The 26969-nt window shown below is 38.8% G+C and overlaps 2 protein-coding genes and 1 long non-coding RNA gene across 9 annotated transcripts in view; 2 read left to right on the top strand and 1 right to left on the bottom strand.

The window, feature by feature from the left end:
• The first annotated feature begins 534 nt into the window (after window positions 1-534).
• LOC101169569 (myozenin-1) lies at window positions 535-14073 on the top strand. Of its 2 annotated transcripts, none has more exons than XM_023949182.1 (6): window positions 535-667; window positions 4042-4128; window positions 9152-9318; window positions 9402-9465; window positions 9563-9749; window positions 13429-14073. In XM_023949182.1, exons 2-6 carry the CDS (start codon window positions 4044-4046, stop codon window positions 13658-13660), a joined length of 735 nt encoding a protein of 244 aa, XP_023804950.1. In that variant the 5' UTR covers window positions 535-667; window positions 4042-4043; the 3' UTR covers window positions 13661-14073. The 2 variants fall into 2 exon arrangements, with proteins under 2 accessions (XP_023804950.1, XP_023804949.1); XM_023949181.1 differs by having other exon boundaries at window positions 9399-9465.
• Window positions 14074-14105: 32 nt separating this feature from the next.
• Window positions 14106-15634, bottom strand: LOC105356570. Of its 2 annotated transcripts, none has more exons than XR_002292555.2 (3): window positions 15522-15634; window positions 15301-15434; window positions 14106-14216 (listed from the first exon to the last, which is right to left on the bottom strand). It is a non-coding gene; the product is annotated as an uncharacterized LOC105356570 (long non-coding RNA). The 2 variants fall into 2 exon arrangements; XR_910682.3 differs by having other exon boundaries at window positions 15341-15434.
• A 14-nt stretch (window positions 15635-15648) lies between these two features.
• The window catches only part of LOC105356575 (inactive ubiquitin carboxyl-terminal hydrolase 54), a 74300-nt gene continuing 62979 nt past the window's right edge, over window positions 15649-26969 (top strand). For 3 of the 5 annotated variants that reach the window (XR_002872057.1, XM_023949176.1, XM_023949180.1), the window contains exon 1: window positions 15649-15760. The gene's annotated coding sequence lies outside the window, so the exon portion shown is untranslated. Of the gene's footprint in view, window positions 15761-15833; window positions 16000-16141; window positions 16371-26969 lie in introns of those variants that run through there. The other 2 variants (XM_023949178.1, XM_023949177.1) reach the window with 2 other exon arrangements.

The raw sequence follows: 26969 nt of genomic DNA, 5'->3' as shown, positions 1-26969 counted from the left end.
AAAAACAAAACAAGAAAAAGTTGTAAAATCATGACAAAAAAGTCAAAATTGTACATAAATTTGTAGAAATATGAGTAAAAATTTCAATATGTAACGATATTAAAAATATAATTACATAAGTATAAATTGAGAGTTTACGAGGTTAAAGACATGTTTTTGGAAATGTCAACAACAAAATGAATATGAGATTTTGTTCTTGTAAAATGTTGACATGTATTTCCATAATGTGATCACTTTATTCTTGTAAATTTTGGACGTCATTCTAATATTTTTACAACTTTATTCTCATATATTATCTGTTTTTCTTTCATGGTGACCACAATACTCCGTCGTATTGGCTTTTTTTTTTTTTTTTTGAGTTCATTGGGCTCGATTTCTTTCCATTTCTATAACATGGTGCAAAATCTGAATCCAAAACTTCTTTACATTTTAAATTTTGACAACTTTTGTACTCAGAACCCCCGCTTCATTAAATCATCTCAGTGTCCCCTCTTCAGTTCACCCCACCCCTCCAGGCCTGGTCCATAGCACCGGAGCACACCCCGCTGATAAGGTTTCACTCTCTGCAGGCCACAGAAGAGGGCAGGTGCTACAATACCAGCTCTGGGAGTCTAAATTTCTGTTTCTCAGGGACCTGTGTCTTACTTTGGATACTTTGGTCTTTCAGGTAAGAGGCGGAAAAGTGAGGAGGTGTTTCAACACTGATGAAGGGGAAGAAACCTCACAGATTTTGTAATTTCCAGGATTATCTGACACAGACAATTAAGGCCTAAATCTCGATTTCATCTGAATATCTAGGGTCCAAAAAAGTGAAAATTGTTCATTTAAATTAATCTGAGGTGGAGATCATTGTTGAATAGAGCCCCAAGAAACTAAATTGGGTAAATCAGTGATAATAAATTATTCAACAAAAAACTGCTTTATAGACTGTCAAATTCCACTGTGATTTATGATTAAATTGCATACCTATTTGGGATAAATGGCATACTTTTTTTTGAATAATTGCACATTTTGCAGGTAAAACTAATTCAGGTACCCTAGTTGGGGCACGGCGATCCAGTTCTTACCTAACACTAGCCAGAGAGGAATGTGGCCTTCTGCAGTGGAGTTTTTAGTCCGCAGGGATGGATGTATGTGTGTGTGTTTGGGAATGTGCTGACTGATGTCTTCCCTCCTCAGCTGTCCCTTTGAGATTTATCTGGAGCTAAAACAGGCTGGTCGAGGGGGACAGGAGCGCCTCTTCTCTTTAGCGAGGCGGTAACAGGACCCAGCTTTTTGCACACAGCCCCTGTAGCTGCCGTCAGCCGCCTGCATTCACCAGAACCTCCCAAAACACCTGTAATCTCCAGATTATAATCCGTCTGCCGCACATTAATCACAGGAGAAAAGATGGTTGAGTGCAGCTCCACGGACAGTTGGTGTGTATGCACTTGTATGCTTTGCGCTGATGACTATCCCACTCACCAGAGCGACATGGAACATGGGCTCATAAAAATAGCTCACACAGGACTGAATCCCCAGCTAGGAAATGGGCTTCAATTACAACGGATGAAAAGCAATTACATTAACTGCCTCCCTGCGGATGGGCCGTCCTGCTTTTTCTCTTGTGCTGGGACTTACCTCCAGCTTTAGATAATTGCTTTCGACCTGCGCAACTGACAGCGACATACAGCCTGCACCTCTTCTGAGCATTTGGACAGGAAGGACACCAGCTCCAAACGGAAATGTGTTGCCTCAAGGGCATGCAAAGGTTACACACAATGCTTAAAGTAGGCTTAACTTGATTAAGGAACTCCCTGAAGCTCACTCCAATCTGGAGCCAGTGTGCAACTTCATTACCCCCAAATGGGAATGAGCTACAACTTTCTGGATAAGAATGGATAAGAGGCCCACCTAAAATATAATGAGATCCAGCTACAGATAATTCTGAGGATTTCCGTTTAACTTTGTTACAGTAAAAAACATTTTTCTCTTTAGTTTTTCATAGTAAACAAACTAACAAAGTGGAACATATTGATTAAAAGCAAATCAATTCATTGATAACTAAAGAAAGAGGTGGAAGAAAGCTGCACAAATGTAAAATCGATCCTTTAGAACAAAAAAAGGACAAACACATCTAAAAGACTACAGATTCTTTATCTCAAATGAAAAAGTGAATTTTTTAGCAACAACAATGACATTGTGAACTATTCAGTTTTTATCTGTTTTGTTTTTATAGAACGCATACAAATTTCTGGGATCAATAAAGATGCTCCATTTGGACCTTTTGTCTCATTCAGGTCAAGTCAGTGTTATGGGTTTATTTTTTTTGTGTTCCTACTAAGGCTGTGTGTATGGGGTAAGGAATCTGTCAAAAAGAAACCTCATAAAGACAAAGTTGTGCACAAATGAATACTTTCTGCACAACTTTGCAGAAAAAAAACAATATTTTGTTATTTTCCATCAATTTTCTTAACCCACTCTATCCCTTTCGGGGTCATGGTGCTGCTTGAGCCTGTCCCCTCCTGTTGGGCACACCTGGACAGGTCCAGGGGCTGGAATGAGTGTGCCCGCTCCGCCCGTACTGGTAGTAAACGTGCTGGGGAAGTAGGGATCCTCGTCCCGCTTGCCTGTCGCTGTCCGGCGGGAGCAGGGAAGCGTGGATCCCTCTGCTGCCTGCTCGGGTTTTTCTTAATTTGTTTCATCATTTTTTTATTATCATCTCTCATGACGAACATGGCTTTCTTTTAAGAAATTTCTCCTAAGATGAGGGATGTCTGCTGCTCTTTTTTCTCACCACTTCTGCATTGTTTATTTGGTCAGCTTTCTCGCCTTGCAACAAAAAATGCATCAGTATATTAATGTTATGATCTGTTTTTTTTCTATTATTTAACAGAGCTATGGAATTAATATAATTTCCTGTTACATATGGGTATGTAACAATAGTTTTTCAATTTACGAATTTTAGATCACAGAGTTCCTGCTATGAAATACCACAAGAACATGATTTTCAACATGTTCTTGTTGTATTTTTCTCACGTTAAAGGACATATATTAAGTAGATAAAGCTTAAAATAGCATTTCTGAGTAAGTCTTCATTCAAATTGTTGTGAATCAGGAGCAGTCAAAAAAATCCTGATAGAAAAAGCTTGTCTCTGTGATGTAGACGCACAGCTTCGACATCACGTTTTAGCAAAATTTAGGTAAAAACAGCATAATCATAATGAGAAGACCACTGGAAACACTTTTACATAAGACTGGAGTGGGGAAGCTGGAAGCTATTGGGAGAGAGTGTAAACAGCTGGGTGACAGGAAGTGGGGCAAAGTTGCTTCGCACCAACAGCCCCGCCCACAACTCAGAGGTGAATTTTTTATGAACTACTGCTGCTCTGCAGAAACTACGTCCTACAAAATAACACAGTTTTGTTTTGTTTTTTTAGCAAAAAACGGCATGATCATCATTAGGAAGACCAATAGGAAAGATTTCAAAAAAAGAGCAAAAGATGATCATCGTTGGTTTTTAAGAATATTTTCATCTGTTATCAGACTTTCAAGTTATTTTTGTTTTCTTCAACTGAGTCAACATCAAGCCTTCGGATTTTCGTTACTGCACAATGTTCCCTCACTATCTTTTGTCTCTCTGTTATGTACATTTTTTTTTCGGTGCAATTCGGCATGGTTTTATTTTTCATTTTTTACTGTGTTCTGCATCCTGATTGGCTGTAGACCTTGTCAATCAATCTCCTCTCTTTTCTGCCAGACTTGCAGAAATCTTTGATCACAATCAGATCTTTGTTTTTCTTTTATAATACTGGACTTACTCTTCCACGAATGTTTGAACTTTGAGAGTTTAAACAAGAGAGAAAAGTGTATAAAATGTGTAGTGAACATCTGTAATCCTACTTTGCAGTTTTCACACATTGCAGGTTATTTTTAGAATGTGACCTCAGCGATAAACGAGGGAATACTGTCCTAAAGTAGAATTGTGTGAGTAATGAAGCTGCTCTCAATTGTGAAATAAATTGTGAGAAGTGAAAGAGTTTCTGATCTGCTCTTTTTTAGCCATGTCTCTTACAACTCCTGTCCCTCCAAGCAAGAGGAAGAAGGCCAATAAGATCATCACTGACCTGTCCAACATCAGCCAGAATGGTAAAATGCACTCAAAGTCATCCAAATAGTTATAAAACCCATTAATGTTAATGGTAATACAGTAGAAAAACCCACCTATTTATTTCATGCACACCTGGTATGCATGTAAACTAAGCTGCACTGCTTTGAATTACTGCATGTGGTTTGCTTTTGCAATTAAATAAGGATGTGCACTAAGTCCAAGCAGTAACATAATATGGAATGTGCGTGTGGCATGTCTTGGAGGGACGTGGGTCATTATCAGGTAGCAAAGCAGCCATAAATTTGTCACTTAATACCAGATGGAGATTCTTTTCTCACTTAAACTGTATGAGACTGTGCATTAACTACAATTCAAGCAATGCATTTTATTCAAAAACGGTGCAAAAAATTGTTATTGCTTAGTCGAGCTTCACATAAATGTCTGTTCTGGATCCATCTTGTATTTCTTCCAATAGTCCCTTCCTGTTTTATACACTGGAAAGACTCACACAAACAGAATGTTTAATGGTGTTTCCCCTGCCAGATCGATCAGTCGGTCCATCTGTTCAAACTGTGAAACATAAATTTGCATAAAAACTCAAACTAAATCACATTGTTTTCAGTTGTAGCTGAGGCTCTAAGGTTTTTAGAAATGACAAAAAAGTAAAAAAAATTGGTTTTATTCTATTTGTTTTTTATGTGGCTGCTTGATCTCATTTGGGATCACAGAAAACCCAATGACTCGAGGGAGGCCGTTTATTTAAGTTAAAACAAAAATTATATCAGGGTGTTTTAATGGTTCCAGATGGAGATGTGACTCTCAAATGCTGTGCAGTTGTTGGTTTATCAGTCATCTCCAACAACAACGGCACAGCATCTTGGGTGTCACCTGGGGACAGGTCAAGGTCCCCCATTTAAGAAAAACATGTGATGGATAATCAGATGAATTCACAGAGGGGATTTTTTTTGCAATAGATTATATTTTTGCACTTAAATGTCTTTGCGTGAAATGTTTGGACTTACCCTTTAATGCTTAAGTGTTAAGTATTCCTAAAAGAAACTTGACATGTAATGAATCCCTAAATTTCCCATTGATGATAGAGCTACATGTCATTAATAGAGTCAATGGTATATATCTGGGTGTAGGCTTTCTATACAAAAACAAGCTCTGCTTTTGTGCTTGTTACTTGAGTTCAGGTGGGGCCTTTACTGTTATACAGTTCAACAGTCAGAACTTTGTGCACCCAAAACACCATTTTCATTGGAGTGGGTCTTTCAGAAGTTCTCTCTATACCATTATTCGTTATGTTATTATAAAATAATGTGGAGCTACAAGTTTTTTTTTTTTTTGCATAGACAAATATATGTATACACACACACGTACACACATATATATATATGTGATTGCAAGTGTATTTATCACACCAACGAGAGAAGAAAAGGTGAAGAAACAGGTGAATAAACAGATTTAGCAGGAAAGACTGTGGACCTTTCAGATGAGCATAAAGATTTCATCAATAACTCTTTTCTCTTTAACCCCAAAACTAAGAATAAAATGGAAGGCTTCTAAAACTGATATGATACAGAAATCGACCAGGTTCCATTTCAAAAGCAAAATATGATGCCCATTTATTAAGAGGTGGTAATTAAGCAAAAAAGTTATATTATTAACGTATATATTTAAAACATATTGGTATTGTCACTCAAAGGAGTAGCTCATTTCAACGTAAATAAGATTGGCCCGGTGAGGTAATTTAGAGTAAAAAAAAGTATATTTGAGTCAAATATACAATCCTCCATTCTTGCAAGATTGGATTTTTAGACAAATCTGCTCATGATTTACACTTAAATAGACTGCAATATACTGGTCAAAGTGTGTCCCCTCAGGGGGGAACATGAGTGACATTGTGCTTTTGTTTTCATTTGTGGAAGACCAAGCTTCCAGCAGAACAGCCCCATGAAGGAATCCACTTAAAGTGTTGAGTGTGGTAGAGGAATTGCACCTGGCAAAGGCCACCAGACATGAATCACTTTTGGATCATACCTAAAAATCATCTTCCAAAAACGACAAAAAGGGATCTGCCTGCTCCGCAGCCAAAGTTGAGGATTTAATAAAATACAAGCCAATAAGCAAATCAAAGAGCTGCTCCACATGCATCTGTTGTTCAACAACCTTAGCATATTTTTCTTATTGAACCTTTTTTTTGTTAACCAGCCCACATCTGCTGCCACATCTGTATCATTGCCGTTTGTTTTCAGTCAGTTAGTCATTCAGCAGCTTATCCTGCTTACCCAATATTTTGCTCCAGTTAATACCCGCACATCTCTCAATCATTCGTCCACTGTGCCATTCTCCCTGCCTGTCCTCAGTCTTTGCCAGGCTGTGTATGGTCCATCTGTCCTCTCGTGCCTCTGTCAGTTTGTCCACAGAACTCAGTATGCTTGCAGCTTAGCACTTTTCCCAATTAATACTAATAAATTTCCCCACGGGACACTTTCCCACCAACTCAGCCAGCCTCAATTATGTCCTCGCACTATCTCCCTCACACATGCACACTGTGTGCACAAGGCTGATTTACGAGGTACTGCTGAGAGCTCACTGCGACACGGCAATGCCAAATTCCAGCTTTATGGATACATTTGTGCATGTGTGCGGGGGGTTTATGGCTGAACTCCAGGTGTTATGAGTGATATCAGAGTGTATGTGGCAGATGGGGAGAACGTTTTACAAGGACCACGGTGGAGGAATGAAATCTATCACAGCTTTCCATTGGTTGCAGACCAAAATTAGGACTCTTCTCTGTAGATAAAAAAAAAGCAAATACAAAAAAGCCATGTTTTCACATCCCCAATACCCCTTTTTCTCAGCTCGGCTCAACATCTCATCTGAATTCCTACTTCAAACATATGTACCACTTAAAGACCTATCTCCAATCAGACCTTTTTTAGTGTTCCCAGCTGTCTTTTAATAATGATTATGGCATTTTTAGCCAAAATTTATAAAAACCTGTGTCATTTTCCGGGGCATAGTTTCTGCTGAGAGGCAGTAGTAGGAGTTGTAAGTGGAACTCCCCAACTTCTACCTACAACTTCTACTACTTTCCTCCCAAGTGCTGAGAGCTCTCTGTTTTAGTGGAGAAGGAAGTTTGTGGTCCGCTCAGCCTTTTTTTTAGGCAACAAATACGATCTTTTTCCAACAAAATATTTTTTGCATGCTTCCGATTTGTCATGATTTGAATGAAAAAAGTACGCAGAAATGCAATTTTAAGCTTAATTTTTTACATGTCCTCCATTATGAGAAAGATGTGAAAAACACCAATAAACACAATTTTTATTGAAGTGGGTCTTTAAAGCTAAAGCAGCTCAACACAGGTCCTTTAGTCCATCTTTTTTCTTTTTTTTTTTTTAGTAGAATCTTCAGAATTTTCATAACTACTATGTAAGGGGCATATGGATAAATTCTGGTTGTGCTCATTGATGTCAAAGCGATTTTGAGAGGTACATGGAGCTCTGTCAAAATGTCAGTCTATTTTTCGTGAACAAGATTGGGTGTCTGACTGTGTTTTTAAATGTGTTATTAACAAGTTTGGCTGCACGGTGGGGCAGTGGTTAGCACTCTCACAGCAAGAAGGCCCCTCGTTCAAGTCCCGGCTGGGGGACCTGAAACAGAACATCAATGGGGGACCTTTCTGTGTGAAGTTGCATGTTCTCCCCGTGCATGCGTGGGTTTTCTCCGGGGACTGAGGCTTCCTCCCACCGTCCAGAAACATGCTTCATAGGTTAATTGGTTACTTTAAATTGTCACTTGGTGTGAATGTGAGTGTGCATGGTGTGTGATTGTGGCCCTGCGACAAACTGGCGGCCAGGATAAGCTTTGGCAGCCCCGTGACCCCAAAAGGGAACAAACGGGTTAGAAGATGAATGAATGAACTAACAAGGTTAGGCATAGTCACAGGAAAGTTTATTTTTAGTGCATCAGTCTTTTTTTTAAATGTATTGCAAACACGGTTGGAGTAACATATATTGTAAAAATGCTAACGTGGCTAACATGTAGCATATAACAAAAAAGTTCTAATGTTTTTTTGATTGCAGTCAATAAAGTCTGACTGATAAACATATCTCTGATTTTATTATCTCGCTTAATGTGCCTTATAGTTTATATAGTGCGCCTTCTGTTGTCCACCTTTTGGCACATCCCCTCAGAGGTCGCCCCTGCAAATCAGCTTTCACTGATCCAGACATTTGATTTGGCAATGATTTTATGTTGGATGGCCTCCTTGACACAACCCTGTAATATATCCAAGTTGGGTATTGGTACAGGGAGATCCAAACCTGGACTTCCTTGAGGCTACATAGGGAGTAGCGTGAAGGGTCTTGCCTAAAGTCCCACAATGGATGAAGCTCATCACACCCCCTATGAAACAACGTCATGCACCAGTGCTGCACGCAGGCAACTGAACCATCCTGTTACTAGTTTGGTGCACCTTATATATAAGGACATTGAGGATGTGCGGAAAATACAGTACTGATTTGAAGTCAAGTGTAAAGGAAAATGAACAACATTAACACAGCTAAGGTAGATAAATAGAGAAAACAATAACTGTTAAAATAACCCTGAACAAAGTTTATTTTTGAAATAGTTTGTACTTTGTTGGAGAATGGAAAAGTCTCTTGGTGAAGAAATAGCACTCTTTCTGGGGAGAGCCAGGGATCAACAGGGCACAGTAGAGATAAGACTTCAGATGATGATCATAAAAGAAATGGTCACAGAGAAGCAGACATTGTTGAAATTTAAAGTGCATGAGAAAGATGGCAATTAGTTGAGTAAATGTCTGACCAAGAACACTGAGAATAACAATGACCGAAGAGAAGTTGACTGTAGGGTTAGCAGGAATGATTAAAGCTGGTTGTAACTTTGTAACGTCCTTACGTTCCTTGTTTTTTTTTTGCCATACAAACACTATTGGAAATAAAATGAAATGTCAAGCTATTTGTAAATCCTCACCTATCTCATGCTGAAAGCCTTAAATCTTTTGGTGTCATCCTTGGCTTTTCTCATCAGAGGATGAGCTGGACCCTGAAGCTGCTGAACTTGATCTTGGCACCAAGATCAAGACGCCCAAAGATTTGATGTTGGAGGAGCTGTCCCTGCTCAAGAACAAAGGGTCCAAGATGTTCCAAATGAGGCAGCAGAGAGTCGAGAGGTTTATTGTTACCAATGAGAATTTAGTAAGCAGTAAAAGGAAAAGATCTGTTGTGCAGAAATGTGTCAAAAAGAGATTTATTTTGCTTTTCTTTTTTTTTTTTAGCAGAATCTCCAGAACCTGTTGATGTCCCCTCCAGTTCCACCAAAGCCTGAGAAACCAAAGGAAGAAAGTGTGGCTATGTGCATTTTAAAAAAAAATATTTAAAATACTTTTATTCCAGTAAAACTTCCTATTTCATTTACAAGCCATTTCTAACATGTGTCCAGTTGTGGATCAGAGTGTGGATGAAGAGGCAGAGAAGGCTAAGAGAAGGAAGGAGTATGTACGTACCTACGTTTCCCCCTGGGAACGAGCAATGAAGGACAATGAAGAGTTAAGAGCCACTCTGAAGCCTTCCATGCCGGGACCTATTAAAGACCACCCAGAGATGCCCACGTACAAGAGCTTTAACAGGTACAGACAGTAACACAGCAAAAAATACGTTATACTTTAAAAAAATTGCATGTTTATATCAAGTTTGAATGCTGGACCCCAAGAACAGACAAGCTGTAGTGCAGTTGGTAAGGTCTGTAAACGATTCCTTCCGGGGGCATAGCAGTCAGTGAATCAAAACCATCAACTGTATATAAAACTGGACTGTGTTACCCCTTCACCCTCGCATTCCAAATAGTAAGCACTTGCTGGTTCCAAAAAGCCAAACTCCCATAGACTTTTATTGAGGAATAAGGGTTCTTAGTCATTCTATTTGTTAAAATAATCATTCCTTCTCTAAAACATTTTATAAAAAATTTCTAGCAGTTTTTTCTCTCCATATTTTGTCTGTAGTGCAAGTTATAAACTGACCTATTAGATGCCTCAATAGAAGTATGTCGTGCCTGCTGGCCTCTGCATTAAACACTCAAAATGCTTGATTGACAAATTGCCCTGAGCTTGCTTTCAAGTGGTAAGAGTGTGAACTTCCAACAAGCTCCCTCCTGATTAGTGAGAGTGAAAGTAGAAATGTTGACTCAGACCAATCATTGCTTACTGACATCGTCTGGTTCCAACATGGTGGCGTCCACATCCCAAAAAAAAATGGTGACAAAATTGACTTCATTTTGTTGGAGCCAGATTTAAGTCATTTTTCTATGGTTCACAACACACTCACTTGGTCCAGTTCTCATATTCAGTCCACGGTTGGACCCAAGAATAGAAAAGCTCTGTCATAGTCGTTAAGGTTAACAAATACTTGGTAACAGACAGAAACTAGGTTAGAGTGAAACAAACTTAACTTGGATGGTGCCAAAACAAAGAAGATCTAACAGAGACCAAATGAGTGCAGGTTGTTTTTATAGGCTGTGGTTATCCCATTTATTTGATGATACCCAGTTTGATTTCGTGGGAATGTAAACTGGCTTAATATCGCTGTTATCAGATAAAGGTCGGGATAATTCAAGAAATTACATGACAATTGAATTTGCATGGACACAAGTTGAACAACTAGGACAAGTTTTTCTCCCTGTTCTTACTAATAAGAGCTCTGTGAGGCAACACCGCCACCAAACAGACATCTGCTGTAACTGAGGGGCATTTTCAGCTGGGTGAATTCAATTTAGAGTGATGTGTGCAAAAGTGGCCAAACCAAAAACGAGTCGGGTATTTTTAGCACTTCCAGACATATCAAACTGAGTCTGCCAGACCATTCTAAAGCGACAACAAATTTCTTTGGAATGAAAAAGTACTTAGTATTGCTTTTAGGTGTGATGTTATACCATTGTTATGCAGAAAGTGTGTGCTTTAACCCCTTGACGCATATTGATGCAAATATCAATTGGCGTTAAACCACTTCTGCTCCAAATTTCACATCTTGAAAGCAAAAACGTAATTGATTTTTTTTTTCAAAGCTGGAAAAAAATTCAAGCATCAAGGGGTTAAGTGAAAGTAATAGTTCATCCCATTAACATCAGTCTTTAATGTTGCCCGATGTACAACATACAAGTTTCAATTTTATATTACATTTTTAATATGTGTGGGAATTATCTTGGAGTTTCTAAAAAAGTTATGTGTTGTTTTTTTTCATAATTCTGTAAAACCACAATTCAAATATGTCTATTATTCTTTCAACAGGAACGCTTCTATATTTTTTAGTGTAGATAATAAATTATGACTGACATGTTATAATTTGAAACTCTGCATGCACAAGTCATTACAGTCCCCTCCTGCTGCACATTTGTCTCATTTAATGAGACATTCCTGTGAAAATCCACGCTATCCCCATACTCCCTTTGTCATTTTTAAAGATACAGCCAGTACAGCTTTTGTTTGGCTTTCACCTTTTTATTTTTTTTCATGCTTTGTCTGATTTTATCCAACCTTTTTCACAAAGTCAAAGAGCTGCAACAAACGTTTGAGTCTTTGCAAAAATGTATCCAATCCTGACTCTGTCAGTCATGACGGCAACATCAGTTTGGCCTAAGTGACTCTCATGCAGAAGCCACATTGCTATGACAACCTGCAGATTGCTGCTCATCAGCAGTGAAAATCAACTTCCTCCCCAGCTGTGTTTCCATGGCTTTCAACTCTCTCCTCAATACCATTTTTTTTTATAGAATGAGTTATTTTTGAATCGCCAAATCTGTTTGTATCTGCAAGAATATTTACCTTTTTAACTTGAATATTTCTTTAAATGACATCTTTTTAAATTGTTTTTTGTCTCTTTTTACCTTTATTAATGGTCATCAGGTGTACTTTCTTATTTGAACCCCAAATCTCTATTCCTTAATACAGAAATACTCAGCATACGTGCTAGAAAAATAATTACATTGTGAGTAATAGTACTAATAATATTAAATAGATTTGGTAGACAGGTTCCTGCCTTGGAATTGTAAATAATATGACAATGCACAATACACATTACCCTAAAAACATGTTGTTGTTGGATGTTGTCCTGTTTTTGACTCCTAAACAGGGTTGAATGTGGCTAGTCCTTTCATAGGAGACCGCCTGAGACAACCAGGTTATTTTGGTTATTGCTGCACATTCGACCGTTTAAGAGAACTGGACTGAGTGAGTGAGACATTACCCCTAGAAAGTGACTTACTTGCGGTTCCGCTGAAATAAAGCTAATACCTTCATTGTTTTTTTGCGATACGAACATCGCCTCTTTGGAACCAGAAATCGTCAGTTAGCAGTGATTGGTCCGAGTCCGTCTCAGTCTACACTATGGTAACCACTCTTGGCAATCAAGAGTAAGCTTGATAGTAGTTCACACCCCTATCACTTGAAAGCAGGGTACATGAAATCTGTCAATCAAATGCTTCAAATGTTCCACCTGAGACAACATGCTTTTATTGAGGCATCTGATCAGACAGTTAATAACTCATAAAAAATGTGGATTAGCAAGAACATGTTAAAAATGGTCTCAGAACATGAATGGTTATTCTGACAAATATAATGACTGAGTAATTGCTCTTTTCCTTTTTAATGAAAATACATCTACAGTATTTTTCCTTCTTGGAACCAGCAGGTACTTTCTATTTGGAATGTATGTGTGTGTGTGTGGAGGGGAGGTCATCCAGTCCAGCTCGCATATACAGTCAAAGGTACCAAATGACAACATTTTTCATTGTCGTCACATACCAGTCCCAAATCTGGGTAACTGCAAGGGGTTGGGTCAAAAATTGCAGGCTTATTAGACGCGGCAACCCTTGATGGGTCTGACAAAAGACAAAACAAGCTCGGTTGTATATACTTATCTATACAAATCTTCTATCTCAATTTTGCTTGGTAACAACACAACCCCTTTTTTTTAACTAAAAAAAACTTTTGACTGTTTTTTCCAAGTCCTGATCTCTTTTTTAATTCCCTTACTGTTTTATCGGTAATTTATTTACCAGCGTTTTTGTTTTCCCCTACTCCTAGCATCCTAAAGGTCATTGCAGCTCTGGGTAAAATATGCAGAGGATGCTGCATTTTAGCTTAGCCTTTGAAAAAGGAGCAGGGAGAAAGTGTATTGTGTATATGTTTCTCAGTTTCATTTACATAAATTGAAGAGCTGATGCGAAACTTGAGGATTTAAGATAATGCAATCTTTTTTTTTTGCGTCTTCTCTGCCTCCTTTCTTTCAATGTTTCTGTTTTTGTTCCCTACTCAGAATGGCTATACCATTTGGAGGCTTTAATAAAGCCTCCAAATTGTTGACATTTGAGCTTCCAGAGCTTAACACTGCCAACGAGGAGCTGGAGCCTCTCCCCACCCTGCAGGCCGACATCCGCTCCCGGCCCTCTTTCAACCGCACGCCCATCGGTTGGGTCTGCAGCGACGAGGCCTCACACATCCACACGGACCTGGAAGTCGCTTTTGACGGCGAGACCGATGACTTGTGAAGGCCCACGCCGACACAAGCATACAATCCGAGACAAACACACAATGAGACGCAACACACCCTGTTTTCCCATAACTGATGCGGTGATACATATCTGATGCACTTTCACATGTATCCAGACCTAAGAATATTAAAGATGCTAACATTCATGTTACAGGCTGATGAAAACCACCTGAACATTCAATCAAATCTATCGAACATAAATAAAGCATCAATTGTGACAAAGAAGTTTGATGGTGAAGAATAAATACTTAATTTTGGTTATTTTCATTCTTTTGTCTCCCCTAAATGTATTAAGAAAGCTGTCGTCTAACGTAAAACCTGTGTGAATAGCAATAAATAACTACTTTGCCTTGAAATTAAAAACAAAAACATTGTAAATGTGTAATAAATGTCCCATTTTCACTCTTCTCACTCCAGTCTTGAGGATTTGTGTTTATCTCCAAAACAAGAGAAGCACTTCCATTCATTTCTTCTGTCCCTGAAGATCACTGAACGGTGTTGCTGTGCGGCAGCCCCTCAGCAGCCATCGTCACGCCAAACAACAAATGTGAAGGCTAAAAACAAAAATATTCACATTTCAGTTCCATAAAGTTTAACCTAATGTTGTTTTTCCACAAAAAAATAATACAAACACATCATTATTAGAACATTATAAAATGGTCTGAGTGAATACTCGATTCTGATTGGCTGCTGGGTGTAGATTAAAAAGTGATAGTAGACAGTGATAAACGCCTAAAAAAGAAGTTCCGGTCACATAGCTTAAATGTTCGATATCACTGCACTGGCTTCTTTGAAACAATTTTTTGCTTCATCATCTGGACAAAAACAAGAGTTAAAAAGAATAACTGATTTATTATTTACGGTACTATTGTGACGATCAGCATATAGAACGCTTTCCTTTGCCGCTCCAGTCTAGGGCGGCTCAGCCATTACCATGACAATGCACTCTGCCACGTATCAAATAATCAGCTTTTTGTGAAAAAGAGATTCAAACCAAAAAAATAACAAGAATAAAGTACTAAACATTGTTTAAATATTTATGTCTTTTGTAAGTGACCATGTTATAAGCGGTTTAGAGTGTCCATTATCAGAATTAACTCACTTCACCGTCCTTTCTGATAATGGACCTCTTACTCAAACCACGCCGTATGGTCACATGTCTGCAAAATTCCAAGTGTTTCCACAAATTGGACTGGAATGATGGCTTGATCAGTTTTTGCTGACATCACATGTGTGTTGTGATGGCACCTGGTCGTTTTTACGTTACAGTATAATAAACCAAACATGCCTCAATCCAAATGGTATTTTTCAATATTGATATGATCAATTTATTTAACTTTTAAACCATTTCATGATGGTTTTGGTCAATGAACAACCTCTCACACAGACTGATCTTGTTGGATTGTAGGAATATAGATCACTTTGTCAATTAATTGTTACATCCCTACTTCAAACAAATGTATTATGGAAATGTGTCAGAAAAATGTTTTGAAATTCAAATTAGGAAGTTTTAAAAAGATTTATTCTAAATCTGAAGATTTGAGTGGCATATATGTGTTTGGGAAAGGCAATAGTAATAATGCTTTAACAGCAAACACATGTTCTAGAAATAGTTGACTGAGTGAAAAACAATCTCACCTCCACAGTTGAACTAAAAGGTGTCACCCTGACCTCTCACCTTCTCTATGAATAGCCCCTGAGTCTGTAACTGGTGCTGGCAGGTCTCCAGTTACAGAAATGAAGCAGATGCCCTCTGTAGGTTTCATTTGAGTCTGGAATGGAGATACAGTAAAAAAAATAAAAGAAAGAAAAACAGATGGGGAGAGGAGAAATACACGAGGAGAAGGACAGAGACGCACGTGCGCTCGAACAGGTGAGGCCTCGCGAGGATGACATCACCACTCTCCCTCTTCCGCCGGAAGGCGGCGGCAGCAGTCTGTGGCCTCATCGGAGGAGGCCGGTATCGCGAGAGCGGCGACCGCGACGCTTGGTGGCGCTGTGGCGGCTGGGAAAGCTCACCCAGCGCTCGCCCTTTCTGCCGCTCAATCACACGGTAGGACACGAGATCGAGCGGAGGCTGTGGAAGACGGAGGACGGGGTGAGTAAGAAGCCCTGCGCAGGCAGACAGGCTGGGGGGTGGGGGGTGGGTGGGATGAGGAGGGACACATCACTACTCGGGACAGGATAAGTGCGCGTGGCAGGTCACTATATTTGTGCCATCTTCTCCAGATGTGGAAATCTCTGAAGATTTTCTTTTTTTTTTAATATAAATTCTCCATCATGACCACCTACCATCATTGTTAGCATAACAACTTCCATCAGCAGCAAGATTTAAAGGTCAGTTCTTACGTTGTAGAAAAATGTGTAGCAGGCAGTGAGGGGTCAGTAATTGCCTCGTGCGCAGTTACTTCACACTCTCCCCTTAAACGGCGTCGTTTTCCACAGTTACAGGTGTAAGCGTCCCCCCCCCCCCCCCCCAAAAAAAAAAAAAAAAAAAAAACTCCACAGCGACCTCTCCGAGCGTGTTTCTCTCCGTGTACTATTTTGTGACTTGTTGATGGAGAGCCTCTCTCCTCCGTGAGGCGGATTCCTCGTCGTTCCCGGGGACCCACGGTGATTTAACGTTGCGGCTTCGGTCCGGATTGATTGATGACTTGTGCCGCATCATCACGGAAACGGTGACACAGCCTTCTGTTCTGCTCGCGCACGTGAGTCACAGACAGACAGACAGCGGAGCGCGGAGACGTCCCTGCAGCGTGCAGGGCTTTGACATTTACGCTGGCTGTTTTAGCACTTCCATCTTTGCATGCACCGGGATCTTTAGCTGTCAAAAGTGATAGTAAAAAAATAAAACCTCAAAATCTGAGTAGAAAAACTGAGGAAAAGTACAAGAAGAATACATCTTCAAATGTGGGTATTTCAGAATAAATGTACTAAATGAAAGAAAGATATACATTTTTACATTATGGATGCTCTGTACCAGACTTTTGCTGATATTTTTTTTACATGCCAAACATATTTTAGCTGATACTGATAACTAATAAACTAACCTTTATTTTCCTACCATCAAATCTCTTATATTTCCAGTAAATTATGCATTCTTATAGCGGTAAATAAATCACTTTACAGTCACGTTTGTTGTTTGTTTCTTAGATTTTTTTAAGACCTGCTCTGATGAAAATCGTGTTTTAGGCATTTTTCTGACATACATCAGAAAAATTATGCCTTAAATTACATTTCTGGGTATTTCTTTATTAAAATCTGTGTGAATCAGGAGCAGATGAAAAAATCCTGCTGGAACAGGCTTGCAGCAGTGAGGTAGGTGCTACAATTCGTGGGCCATAAGCTCCCTGTTCCAATGCCTCCATTTGCAAACTCGTTTACCTCCTCTGAGCTGGCATCTGGCTCAAAACGCTACAGCTGGTAAGCTCCAATACTGCTCATCATTTTTGTTGCACCGGTTAATCTAAGTTTGGGGCTGTGAGCTAGCGGGAAAGAGTGTAAACAAAGGAATGATGGGAAGTGCGGGAGGCCATACTCTGCGCCAATAGTCCCACCCACAATTCAGAGGAGAATTGCAGAAACTATTTCCTAGAAAACAACGTTTTTTTTAAAATTTTGTCTAATTAAAGCATAATAATGATTAAAAAATAACACTCGGAACACTTTGGAAATAGATTGATTTAGATAATATAGATAATAGATACTAAAAAAAGCTTTGTTTACTATTAGGTCTCTAATTGTCTTGTAAATTGGGAGTTTTATGCCTTAAATAAGTCACTGCTGTTTCACAAATATTGCAAACAGCACATTTGTCATCTGTCTCTGAGATTTTAAAAGACCCTCACATGCCAGAAATGCTAAAGCTTTTTGCAGATGAGTTTATCATGTTTGCACATTCAAATATAGCTGCAGAAATGTTTATACTGGCTAAGGACAAACATATTTTTTATGCATTTATGTGCCCAGATGAATATTGTGATATCATTTTGAATGATTTAGGAAATTAAATGAAAAAGATTATGGTTCACCTTTCACGGCCTCACTGTTTGGCTGATTGTTTTTGGTGCAATTTTGCTTGCTTGTTTTTTTAATGGCTGTGACCTTGTCAATAAATCTTCTTTGCGCCAGGTCTCCTGCACAAAATGCGTTCAGTTTGCCGCATTTACAGAATCTTCGATCGCGATCAGATATTTGTTTTCATTCTATAACACTGAACTTTTTTAAAAAAAAATAACAGTTTGAACTTTAAAGAGAGAAACGTGTGAAAATATTCATGTCTTTCTGAGAATAAACAAGAGAAAACTGAAAACAACAAAAGAGTAATTTAACAGATTTAACAGATACACAAAGGGTACTGATTTTTCATCATAAATCTATTCAAGTAAGATTTGAAAGTGTTAATACTACTTTTAAATAGTACATTTTTACTAAAAATACCTAAGCAATTCATTGCTGTCAGTTACTTCTAACCACGTCTGTGGAAATGATCGCATTCACTTGCAGCAGAAAAAAAAATCATATCTAAAAAAGTCTTAACCCTAAAGACCCTACTTAGTACCATACTTAAAAAATCCCTCACATTTAATCAACCCTTTAAACAACAGAATAAACATTCTTAAAATGACAGTGTTCAGTTGGCAACGACTAATTTATCCTTTCTGGTTTGCTTTTGGCAAAAATGTCCATTACAGGATTTAGATCTCTTTTTGAGTCAAATTCGATGCAAAAAGAAGATAATTATAACTAGAGCAACCAAGTAAATAACCAACATTTCCGAACTGCAGTGTTGCCTCATTTATTGCTGAGAATATGCTCCATAAATAACCCTCGATATGAAAAATCTGCAAAGTAGGATTGGATTCTGAGTGACACGGCGCGGTGGAGATTTATAACCAAGGTCTACAGCCAATCAGGACGTAGAACACAATTCGCTGTTTAAAAAGAAAAAAAAAATCTGCGAAACAGAGAGACCAAAAAAGATAAAAAGTGATAGACTGTAGTCTCTTTATTAATGTAATTACCGTAGACTTATGGTAAGTGATTTGACAGAGAGCTCTTCTTTGTTGCTCTTCTTCTTCTATTGCTTTTGAAGTGACTAAGCATTTTTTGCCCTCTTCAGGGAATGGTCATTTTGTGATAAAGCTGAACAAAATGAGTGGAAAGTAGAGGTGAATCTTAGAAACAATGAATTAAGTCGTCCTTAATTTAACGGTGTTCAGTGGGTCTTGAAAGGGCAATAATTAAAGAATGATATAGTTTTACGATCTGTCAAAAAGACGAGACCGCAGCACATTAAGGTGACCAGTGGACTCTTGAGGTTCCCCCTTTGAAGGCGTCACTGTGTCCAATGTGGTTGAAAAAAATACATGAAAATAAATCAAAGACATTTCCTCCTTCGAGTTAAAGTTGAGGACATTGTTTGTACCTATTATGTAAATAGGTGAGCTTTTTTTCGTCACTAAACTGAAATCTTTTGGATATTTATCTGTAGACAATTGTTGGTCGTCATGTTATAGTAGTTGTGTTTTTATGGACATGTTGGCTAAAGAGTTATGGCTTATAAAGGCTGGGGTCACTCCCACTTACATGGGATTATGAGAAGATAAAAAAAGAGAATCAGATTAAATATTGAGGATAATAAAATAAAGACGTGCCAAAACAGGAAGCAGGACTTTTAGCATCAATATTTGTTTTTTATGTAATACAGTAGGGCAAAAAAGCATTTAGTCAGCCACCAATTGTGCAGGTTCCCCCTCTTAAAAAGATGAGAGAGACCTTTAATTTTCATCATAGGTAGAACTTAACTATGAGAGACAAAATGCGGGGGGAAAAATCCAGAAAAATCACATTGTCTGATTTTTAAAGAATATATTTGCATATTATGGTGGAAAATAAGTATTTGCTCACCTACAAACAAGCAAGATTTCTGGCTCTCACAGACTTGTAACTTCTTCTGTCAGAGGATCCTCTGTCCTCCACTCGTATTAATGGCACCTGTTTGAACTGGTTATCTATATAAAATACACCTGTCCACAACCTCAAACAGTCACACTCCAAACTCCACAATGGCCAAGACCAAAGAGCTGTCTAGGGACACCAGAAACCAAATTGTTAATCTGCACCAGGCTGGGAAGACGCAATCTGCAATAGGTAAGCAGCTTGGTGTGAAGAAATCAACTGTGGGAGCAGTTATTAGGAAATGGAAAACGTACAAGACCACTGATAAACTCCCTCCATCTGAGGCTCTCTGCAAGATCTCACCCCGTGGGGTCAAAATGATCACAAGAACGGTGAGCAAAAATCCCAGAACAACAAGGGGGACCTAGTGAATGACCTGCAGAGAGCTGCAGAAAGTAACAAAGACTACCATCAGTAACACACCAAGCCGCCAGGGACTCAAATCCTGCAGTGCCAGATGTGTCTCCATGCTAAAGTCAGTACATGTGCAGGCCTGTCTAAAGTTTGCTAGTATTTGGATGATTTAGGGGAGGATTGGGAGAATGTCCTATGGTCAGATGAAACCTAAATAGAACTTTTTGGTAAGAACGCTACTCGTCGTGTTTGAAGGAAAAAGAATGCCAAGTTGCATCCAAAGTACACCACACTAACTGTAAAGCATGGGGGTGGTCCTGGTCCCTTTGCTTTTCAGCAAAGGGGCCAGGACGATCCATGTAAAGGAAATAATGAATGGGGCCATGAATTGTCAGATTTGGAGTGAAAACTTCCCTGCATCAGAAAGGGCATTGACAATGCAATGGCAACAATCCCAAACAGCCTGCCTGGGTTAACGAAGGAGTGGCTACGTAAGAAGCATTTCATGGTCCTGGAATGGCCTAGCCAGTCTCCAGATCTCAACCACATAGAAAATCTCTGGAGGGAGTTGAAAGTCTGTGTTGCCCAGCGAAAGCCCCAAAACATCAGTGCTGTAGAGGAGATCTGCATGGAGGAATGGGCCAAAATAGCAGCAACAGTTTGTGAAAACCTTGACCTTGAAAACCTTGAAAACATTTGACTGCTGTCATTGCCAACAAAGAGTATATGACAAAGTATTATATTGAACTTTTGTTATTGAGCAAATCCTTATTTTCCACCATAATTCACTAATAAATTCTTTAAAAATCATAAAATGTGATTCTATGGATTTTTTTTCTCATTTTGTCTGTCATAGTTGAGGTATACCTATGATGAAAATGACAGGCCTCTCTCCTCTTTAATATTTGGATACATTCACAGTTGAACAAAGCATCTGTTTGTCCACCTCCACTTATTTCTTGTTTTTTTCTGTTGTTATTGCTTTGATAAATGTTTATCTTTTTTTCATTTCTTATGCATATTGTCTTTCTGTCTTTCCATCTCTCTTATCTCTTCCCCTTTGTTCAGCCTTTACTTTGTTTATTTTTCGAATGCTGTTATTCTCATCCTTTTTTCTTTTGCTTTGATTTCTTTCCTTGTTTGTATTTGCGGTCCAGTTTCTGTCCTCTAAAACTTCAATTTTCTCCTCTACAACCCTTTGTTTCCCCCCTTTCTTTTATTATCTATTCTCAAATGATTCTCTTCCCCCCTCTTTCTGTCTGTTTCATCTAATCCTTTTTCTCTCTCTTGTTCTTTTTTTCCTGCTTTTTTTCACCTCTCTACACTGACCCAAACTGTGAGAACCTCACATGATTCCCTTTTATGCCTCGTAAAGAAACGATGGTTATGCAACAGCTTAAATATTAAGCAAATTTTGACGCCTCTTGAAATCTTCTACTAATAGGATTAGGTGTGCACATGTGCCTTTGCTTATAATGGGTTGCATCTAGGTTATGGCGCACACGTGTGTCTATTTGTGTGCGTGGATGCCCATAAATTATGTGTGCCTTCTCACATGTATGGCTTTATGGAGTCTGAGCAGCAAAATAAAATTGAAAACCCCAACAAAGAAAAACGAGAGAAAAACGGAGAAGAGACCTCCATCCTGGTCACTGGCTGACACATTTAGTTACATGTGCGCTATTTTTATGCTTATGCATAGTAGTGAAAAAGAAAGTAGCCCTCCCTTAGCTTTGAAGTTTAGCACATTTAATTTCATAGGATGGATTTTCATCTCTGAAAACTGAAGAAAAAGGTGGCATATCACATCCTGACACTTTCATTTAGGATGATAATGGAATTCAAAGAGGGGATTCAGAGTAGGATAACTATTTGGAATCAAATCTACTTAATTTGTTCGGGATCAAGTCCTGAACCTTACGTTTGGTATGTATTAAGACTACCTACCGGCCACCTTTCCCGATGAAAACCAAAGCTTGTAACCAAACCACATGACTAAAGATGTCTTTACTCATTGGTCAGAAATGACAGTGGTTCCTGGTCCTAGACCAGGGTCCGCTTGGGTGTATTCAGACTAAAAATTTGTTCTGGATTATCGGGGGAAGCGAACTCTGGTTCACTTTAAGTGGACCAAATCTGTCCAATCTGAATACCCTCTGAGAATCAAATTTAGCTGCACTTACTTGAAGTAACTCTTTTCTGTGTGAAGCTTTCACTGCATTTTAACTTGCTAACACCAGCTCCAACGTTTACATTCTTTCAGCTGTTGTAAATATATTTTACATATATAGGCTGCACTTTTCTATAAATTGCAAAAGTCCACGTTTTAACATAGGGTATTTATATTGCGAACAGTACCTCAAAAGGGGAGGTGTGTCTGATTACCGTGTATTCAGGGTGAGAGGTTCTCCTCGCCCAATGGCAGCGAGCGGAACTTTTGCGGTGCAGAGGTTTTGAAATTTTCAGAAAATGCTGGTTGTTGTTGTTCTAGAAAAATCCTGTCGCTCCCCATCAAAAATAAAATAATGATCGGCATCCTCGTTATTGGAATTCTGATTACTGGCAGCTCTGTTCCACTCCACAGTGCAGCCATTTGATCTAATCTTTAAAATAAAAAGATCGCTTTTGCCATAAAACTAAAAACAACTGCCTTATTCTCTCTTTCATTCAATAAAATATCAATCACAGAATGCTAAAACAATTTGAAGTTTATTTCAGACATAGTTTTATCACCCTGATCTCACAGCCGCTCGACAGGATGGCCTCAGGCGCCCATCTGTTCCAAAGGGTTAACCCGTAAAAATCTCGAAATTAGCTGCAACATTGTTTAAGCTGCAGGGTTCAAAGTGTTTGAAAGAAGTAGCGGCTTATAGTCTGTAAATTACGGTACAAGCGTGAAGAGTTACTTAACGGTGCAAAGCTAAATGAAAAGCCTCTTTTCCCCCCCAGATAAGAATCATCTGATTTACGTTGATCATGTAAACTGTCAAAGATTTATAGTATGTCAGAGAGTGTATGTTTCCTCCCACAGTCCAAATTCATGCTTCATAGATGAATTGATGACTCTAAATCGTCCCTAGGTATGAGTGTGTGGTTTTGTGGCCCTGCGACAGACTGGGAACCCGTTCAGGGTGTATGTACCCTGCCTTGACCCAACAGGAGCTTGGATAGGCTCCAGTAACCTCGTGACCCCGAAAGGGATTAAGCAGGTTTAGAAGATGGATGGAAGTACTTTTGCTAAATGACTTTGGTTGTATTTTTTGCAAAATATACAGTGTATATTTATAGGTTTTATATATATCTCTGTCAGTTGCATTCATTTAAAGAACAAAGTTTAAGAAACAATTGCAATCTGTATGGCATAGTACGGTTAAGAATGGCCCAGGCAATTTTAGGAACATTTTAAGAACATCAATGGTGTATTTTCTTTCTTGGCTGAATGTGAGGATTTTTAAAAATCCTGGTTTGTAAAATCAAAACAAAGGAAGAGTTACTTTCTTACTCCATTTATAACTTTAGATTTTATGCAGACAAGCATGAAAGAGGCACAGAGGGGCAAATGAACTCTGGGCTGTTCCTATTGTCAACCAAAGCTATTTGAAGTTACACATAACCTAGTTTTAGGGAAATCACTGGCTGTGTGCGTGTGTGAGCCCATGCATGTGGAACTGTTGGAAAACTGAAAGGAAAGAGACAGAGATGAATGGGAGATAAGGTGGAAAGAGTGAATGAAAATGGAAAATAGAGGTCAGTTCAAAAGAGGGAAAGACGCTGAACGAAATGAAGTGATTGGGAGGGAGAGAAGAGAGTGTTGCGCATGGGCAAAGAAAGAGATTATAAACAAGGTTTTTATGTCATTTACCGAATAACTTGACATTTGTTTGGAGACAGTGAGGAAAGACAGGGCATTGTGCTCACTGACACCTCTTTGTTCTGCTAGCTTGACACTTGCATCTCTGTCAGGAAGAGAGAAACAAGGTGACATTTCATCCCAAAATGGTATCAAATGATTACATATAAAACTTCAATCCAACTTTGGCGTCTAGAGTTGTAACGATTAATCAGCTTAATCAATTCATCTATTTATTTATTCTATGATCCAACCAGATCCATCTGTCTGAGGCAAATAGTTATGAAACTGCTCTTGGAAAACCCCATTTGGACACGTGAGGTTTATTTTACTAAAGCGTGAAAACGACCAAGTGCCATAACACCACACGACACATATGAGGGTAGCAAAAAATGTTCACGCCATCATTCTAGTCCAATGTGTGGGGACACTTTGAATTTTGCATACAGTGTGGTAAAAATGTTCTCAGAATGTTCAGTTTATGCAGAAAAACAACAGTGGGCTGAACTTTATGAAACTAAAATGTTAATACATTCGCCATTGATTCCTGTTTACTTGTTTGTTTGTACACATATTTAATTGACACTTGATTATCTTGCAAGAAATTCAAGGAATCTGGAAATCTTCAACTGCACTGTTCAGTACTCAGATATCCATCTCTGAGTCACACTGGTTGAATTTTTGGTTAAAGATGTCTTGGATTGATTTTAGATCACTCAATTGCATCAAACCGGATTGTTCAAAATGAACCAGTATTGACTATAAATCGTATCATGGGTATGGCAGTGGAATTGGAAGATTGCAGTTACGATTCCCGCTTTGCCCGCCAATCTGTCGAAGTGTCCTTGCCTCTGGTGAATGGTTGGTGCCAGTGTTCGGCAGCAGAGCCGCCATCAGTGTGTGAATGTGTGTGTGACTGGGTGAATGGGTCTGTGACTGTAAAGCGCTTTGGGGCTTCAAAGAAGGTAGAAAAGCGCTATATAACTACGCCATTTACCATTTACCATATGAATTGTATTGGCAACAACAAGTTATAATATGAACTGAATTGTTGTTATAATGACGCTACACCCTTCTGAGGTCAAAGTTTTAACTGTTAAATGCGTTTTTTTACCCCTCAGAATAATAAACCAGGTTCTAACATTTTGTACCGGGTGTACCCTGGTGTACCCTGGTGTACCCTGTCTTCGTCCTGAAGTAACTCGGATAGGCTCCAGGACTCCCATGTCTCTGCTTGGAAAAAAGCTGGAATAAAAGATGGGTGGATAAGAAAATGGGAATCATTTGTAAAAGTTAAACTAATGAGAAATGGGCAAGCTCCTCTAAAATGTCATGAAGGGACTTTTCAGGCACGAATTACATCAACTCTGAGCGAGGTCATATTTTTGATGTTGCGCCAATGTGGTTTTCGTTCATGCGCTGGGCTTGACACCTTGGCAAGTGTGAAGGGAAGCTTTTGATGTTATTACATGTAATGATTTGAGATTCGGTATGTGGCAGAACAAGCTCACTGCAAAGCCTTTCTAGTAGCTCTTTGATAAATTCATTCCGTGTGGAGTTTTTTCTGGGAATTGAAAAAAAATGAAAGACTGGCTTTATTTGGGTGTTCTTGAAACCAGAAACCTGACAATAGAGAACTGAAAACCAGATGCATAAATACACTGAGGGTAATTTACTGAATTAATACAACTATGGATGATCAACCTTAACCTGACAAGGTAAACAGAACATGACAAAAACTGAAAAACCGTCACAAAAATCCAAGTGCAGAGTCGTCACACTATTATATACTATTATATAGTACAACTTATTTTTTTCACAAAGGTTTAAAAAGAGAAAGGTTGTTTTTTAGAACTATCTCCTGTATTGGTTCATGGGTCATCTGATAAAAACACTAATTCCTTCACATGCATTGTCCTTTTGAGGTTAATTGATGTATTTTTAATAAACCACAGGGAATATAGCAGCTGGACTAATGATGAATAAGAGTCTTTAACACTTTTGAAAGACATTGTCAACTGATAACTTTAGTGGTCTCCACACTTAACGCTTTTTCCTATTCATTCATGTTCGTAACAAGCTATACAAGCTGCAATAAAGCAATTGCAAAGTGGAGCTTGACTTCCTTTTTACAAGCATTTCAAATTATTTTTTATGGCAGATATCCTATTGCATGGATTTGAGAAGTTGTTTGAATGCCGTACAAACCTGTGGCCAATTCAGTGACAAAGAAATGTGCTGTGATTTTTTTTCCACAGGTTACGGGATTCTCAGTCAGAACTGCAGTGCAGATGGGATCAAAGGTTTACTCAGGGATCCCCCTGGTTCTGTCCTCAGATAAACTGCTGCCACTGCTAGGAAAAGCACTCAAAGGGAGCATGAGAGACAGAAACGATGATAGCAGAGAAAGGGTGTCAGAGGATGACAAGATGGGAGTGAAAATGCTGCACAAAAAGAAAAACTGATGTAAACAAGGAATGGAGAATGGGAGAAATCTGCTTTAAATCACAACTAAAAACAATACTGTTAAAAGAGCAGCAGTAGATCCATAAAAACAGCAAACTATTTGTGGCCCCATTGGCGTCTATCGATCTACAAGTAATCGCCTGCTGTCAAATGGATACACAGGTCTATTATAAACTGAGAAAGGGCATTTTAGCACCTGCCCCCACTGTTTGTAGTTTCTCATTTAACTCTGATCATCAATGAAGAAGAATTGTAACACAAATGTGGTCTTTTAACATTTCCCTTAGGATAAAATCAATCAACAATGTGCTGCCACAGAAATATTAATGCACTAAACGAGTCCCTGTTATTGCATAAGGTTGTTGGTATTATGAAATCTATCTGCAATTGGATTTTGCCTTTAGTTTCTTTGTGATACTTTTTTGAAAAAGTGGCAGAAACATAAAAGGGCAAATCCTCTCCCAACATTTTCCAGGGTGCTTTTTTTTAAAGCTATTCTGTAGCCTTAAGAGCTTTACTGACAGAAACCCAATCTTTGGAAAGCTTGAAGTCATACTCAGGCTTTGCTGACCACAAACACAGTGTTTACGTCAATGTCCTCGAGTAAACATCACTGAGGTAAAATCTCTAGTGTGTGATAGCTGTCTTGTGCTGCATCTGAGGGCCTGGTCTCCAT

Source organism: Oryzias latipes, chromosome 19 (assembly GCF_002234675.1).
Source record: "Oryzias latipes chromosome 19, ASM223467v1".
NCBI lineage: Eukaryota > Metazoa > Chordata > Actinopteri > Beloniformes > Adrianichthyidae > Oryzias > Oryzias latipes.
Note: the sequence above shows the minus strand (reverse complement) of the source record. Positions and strands in the feature narration are given on the sequence as shown.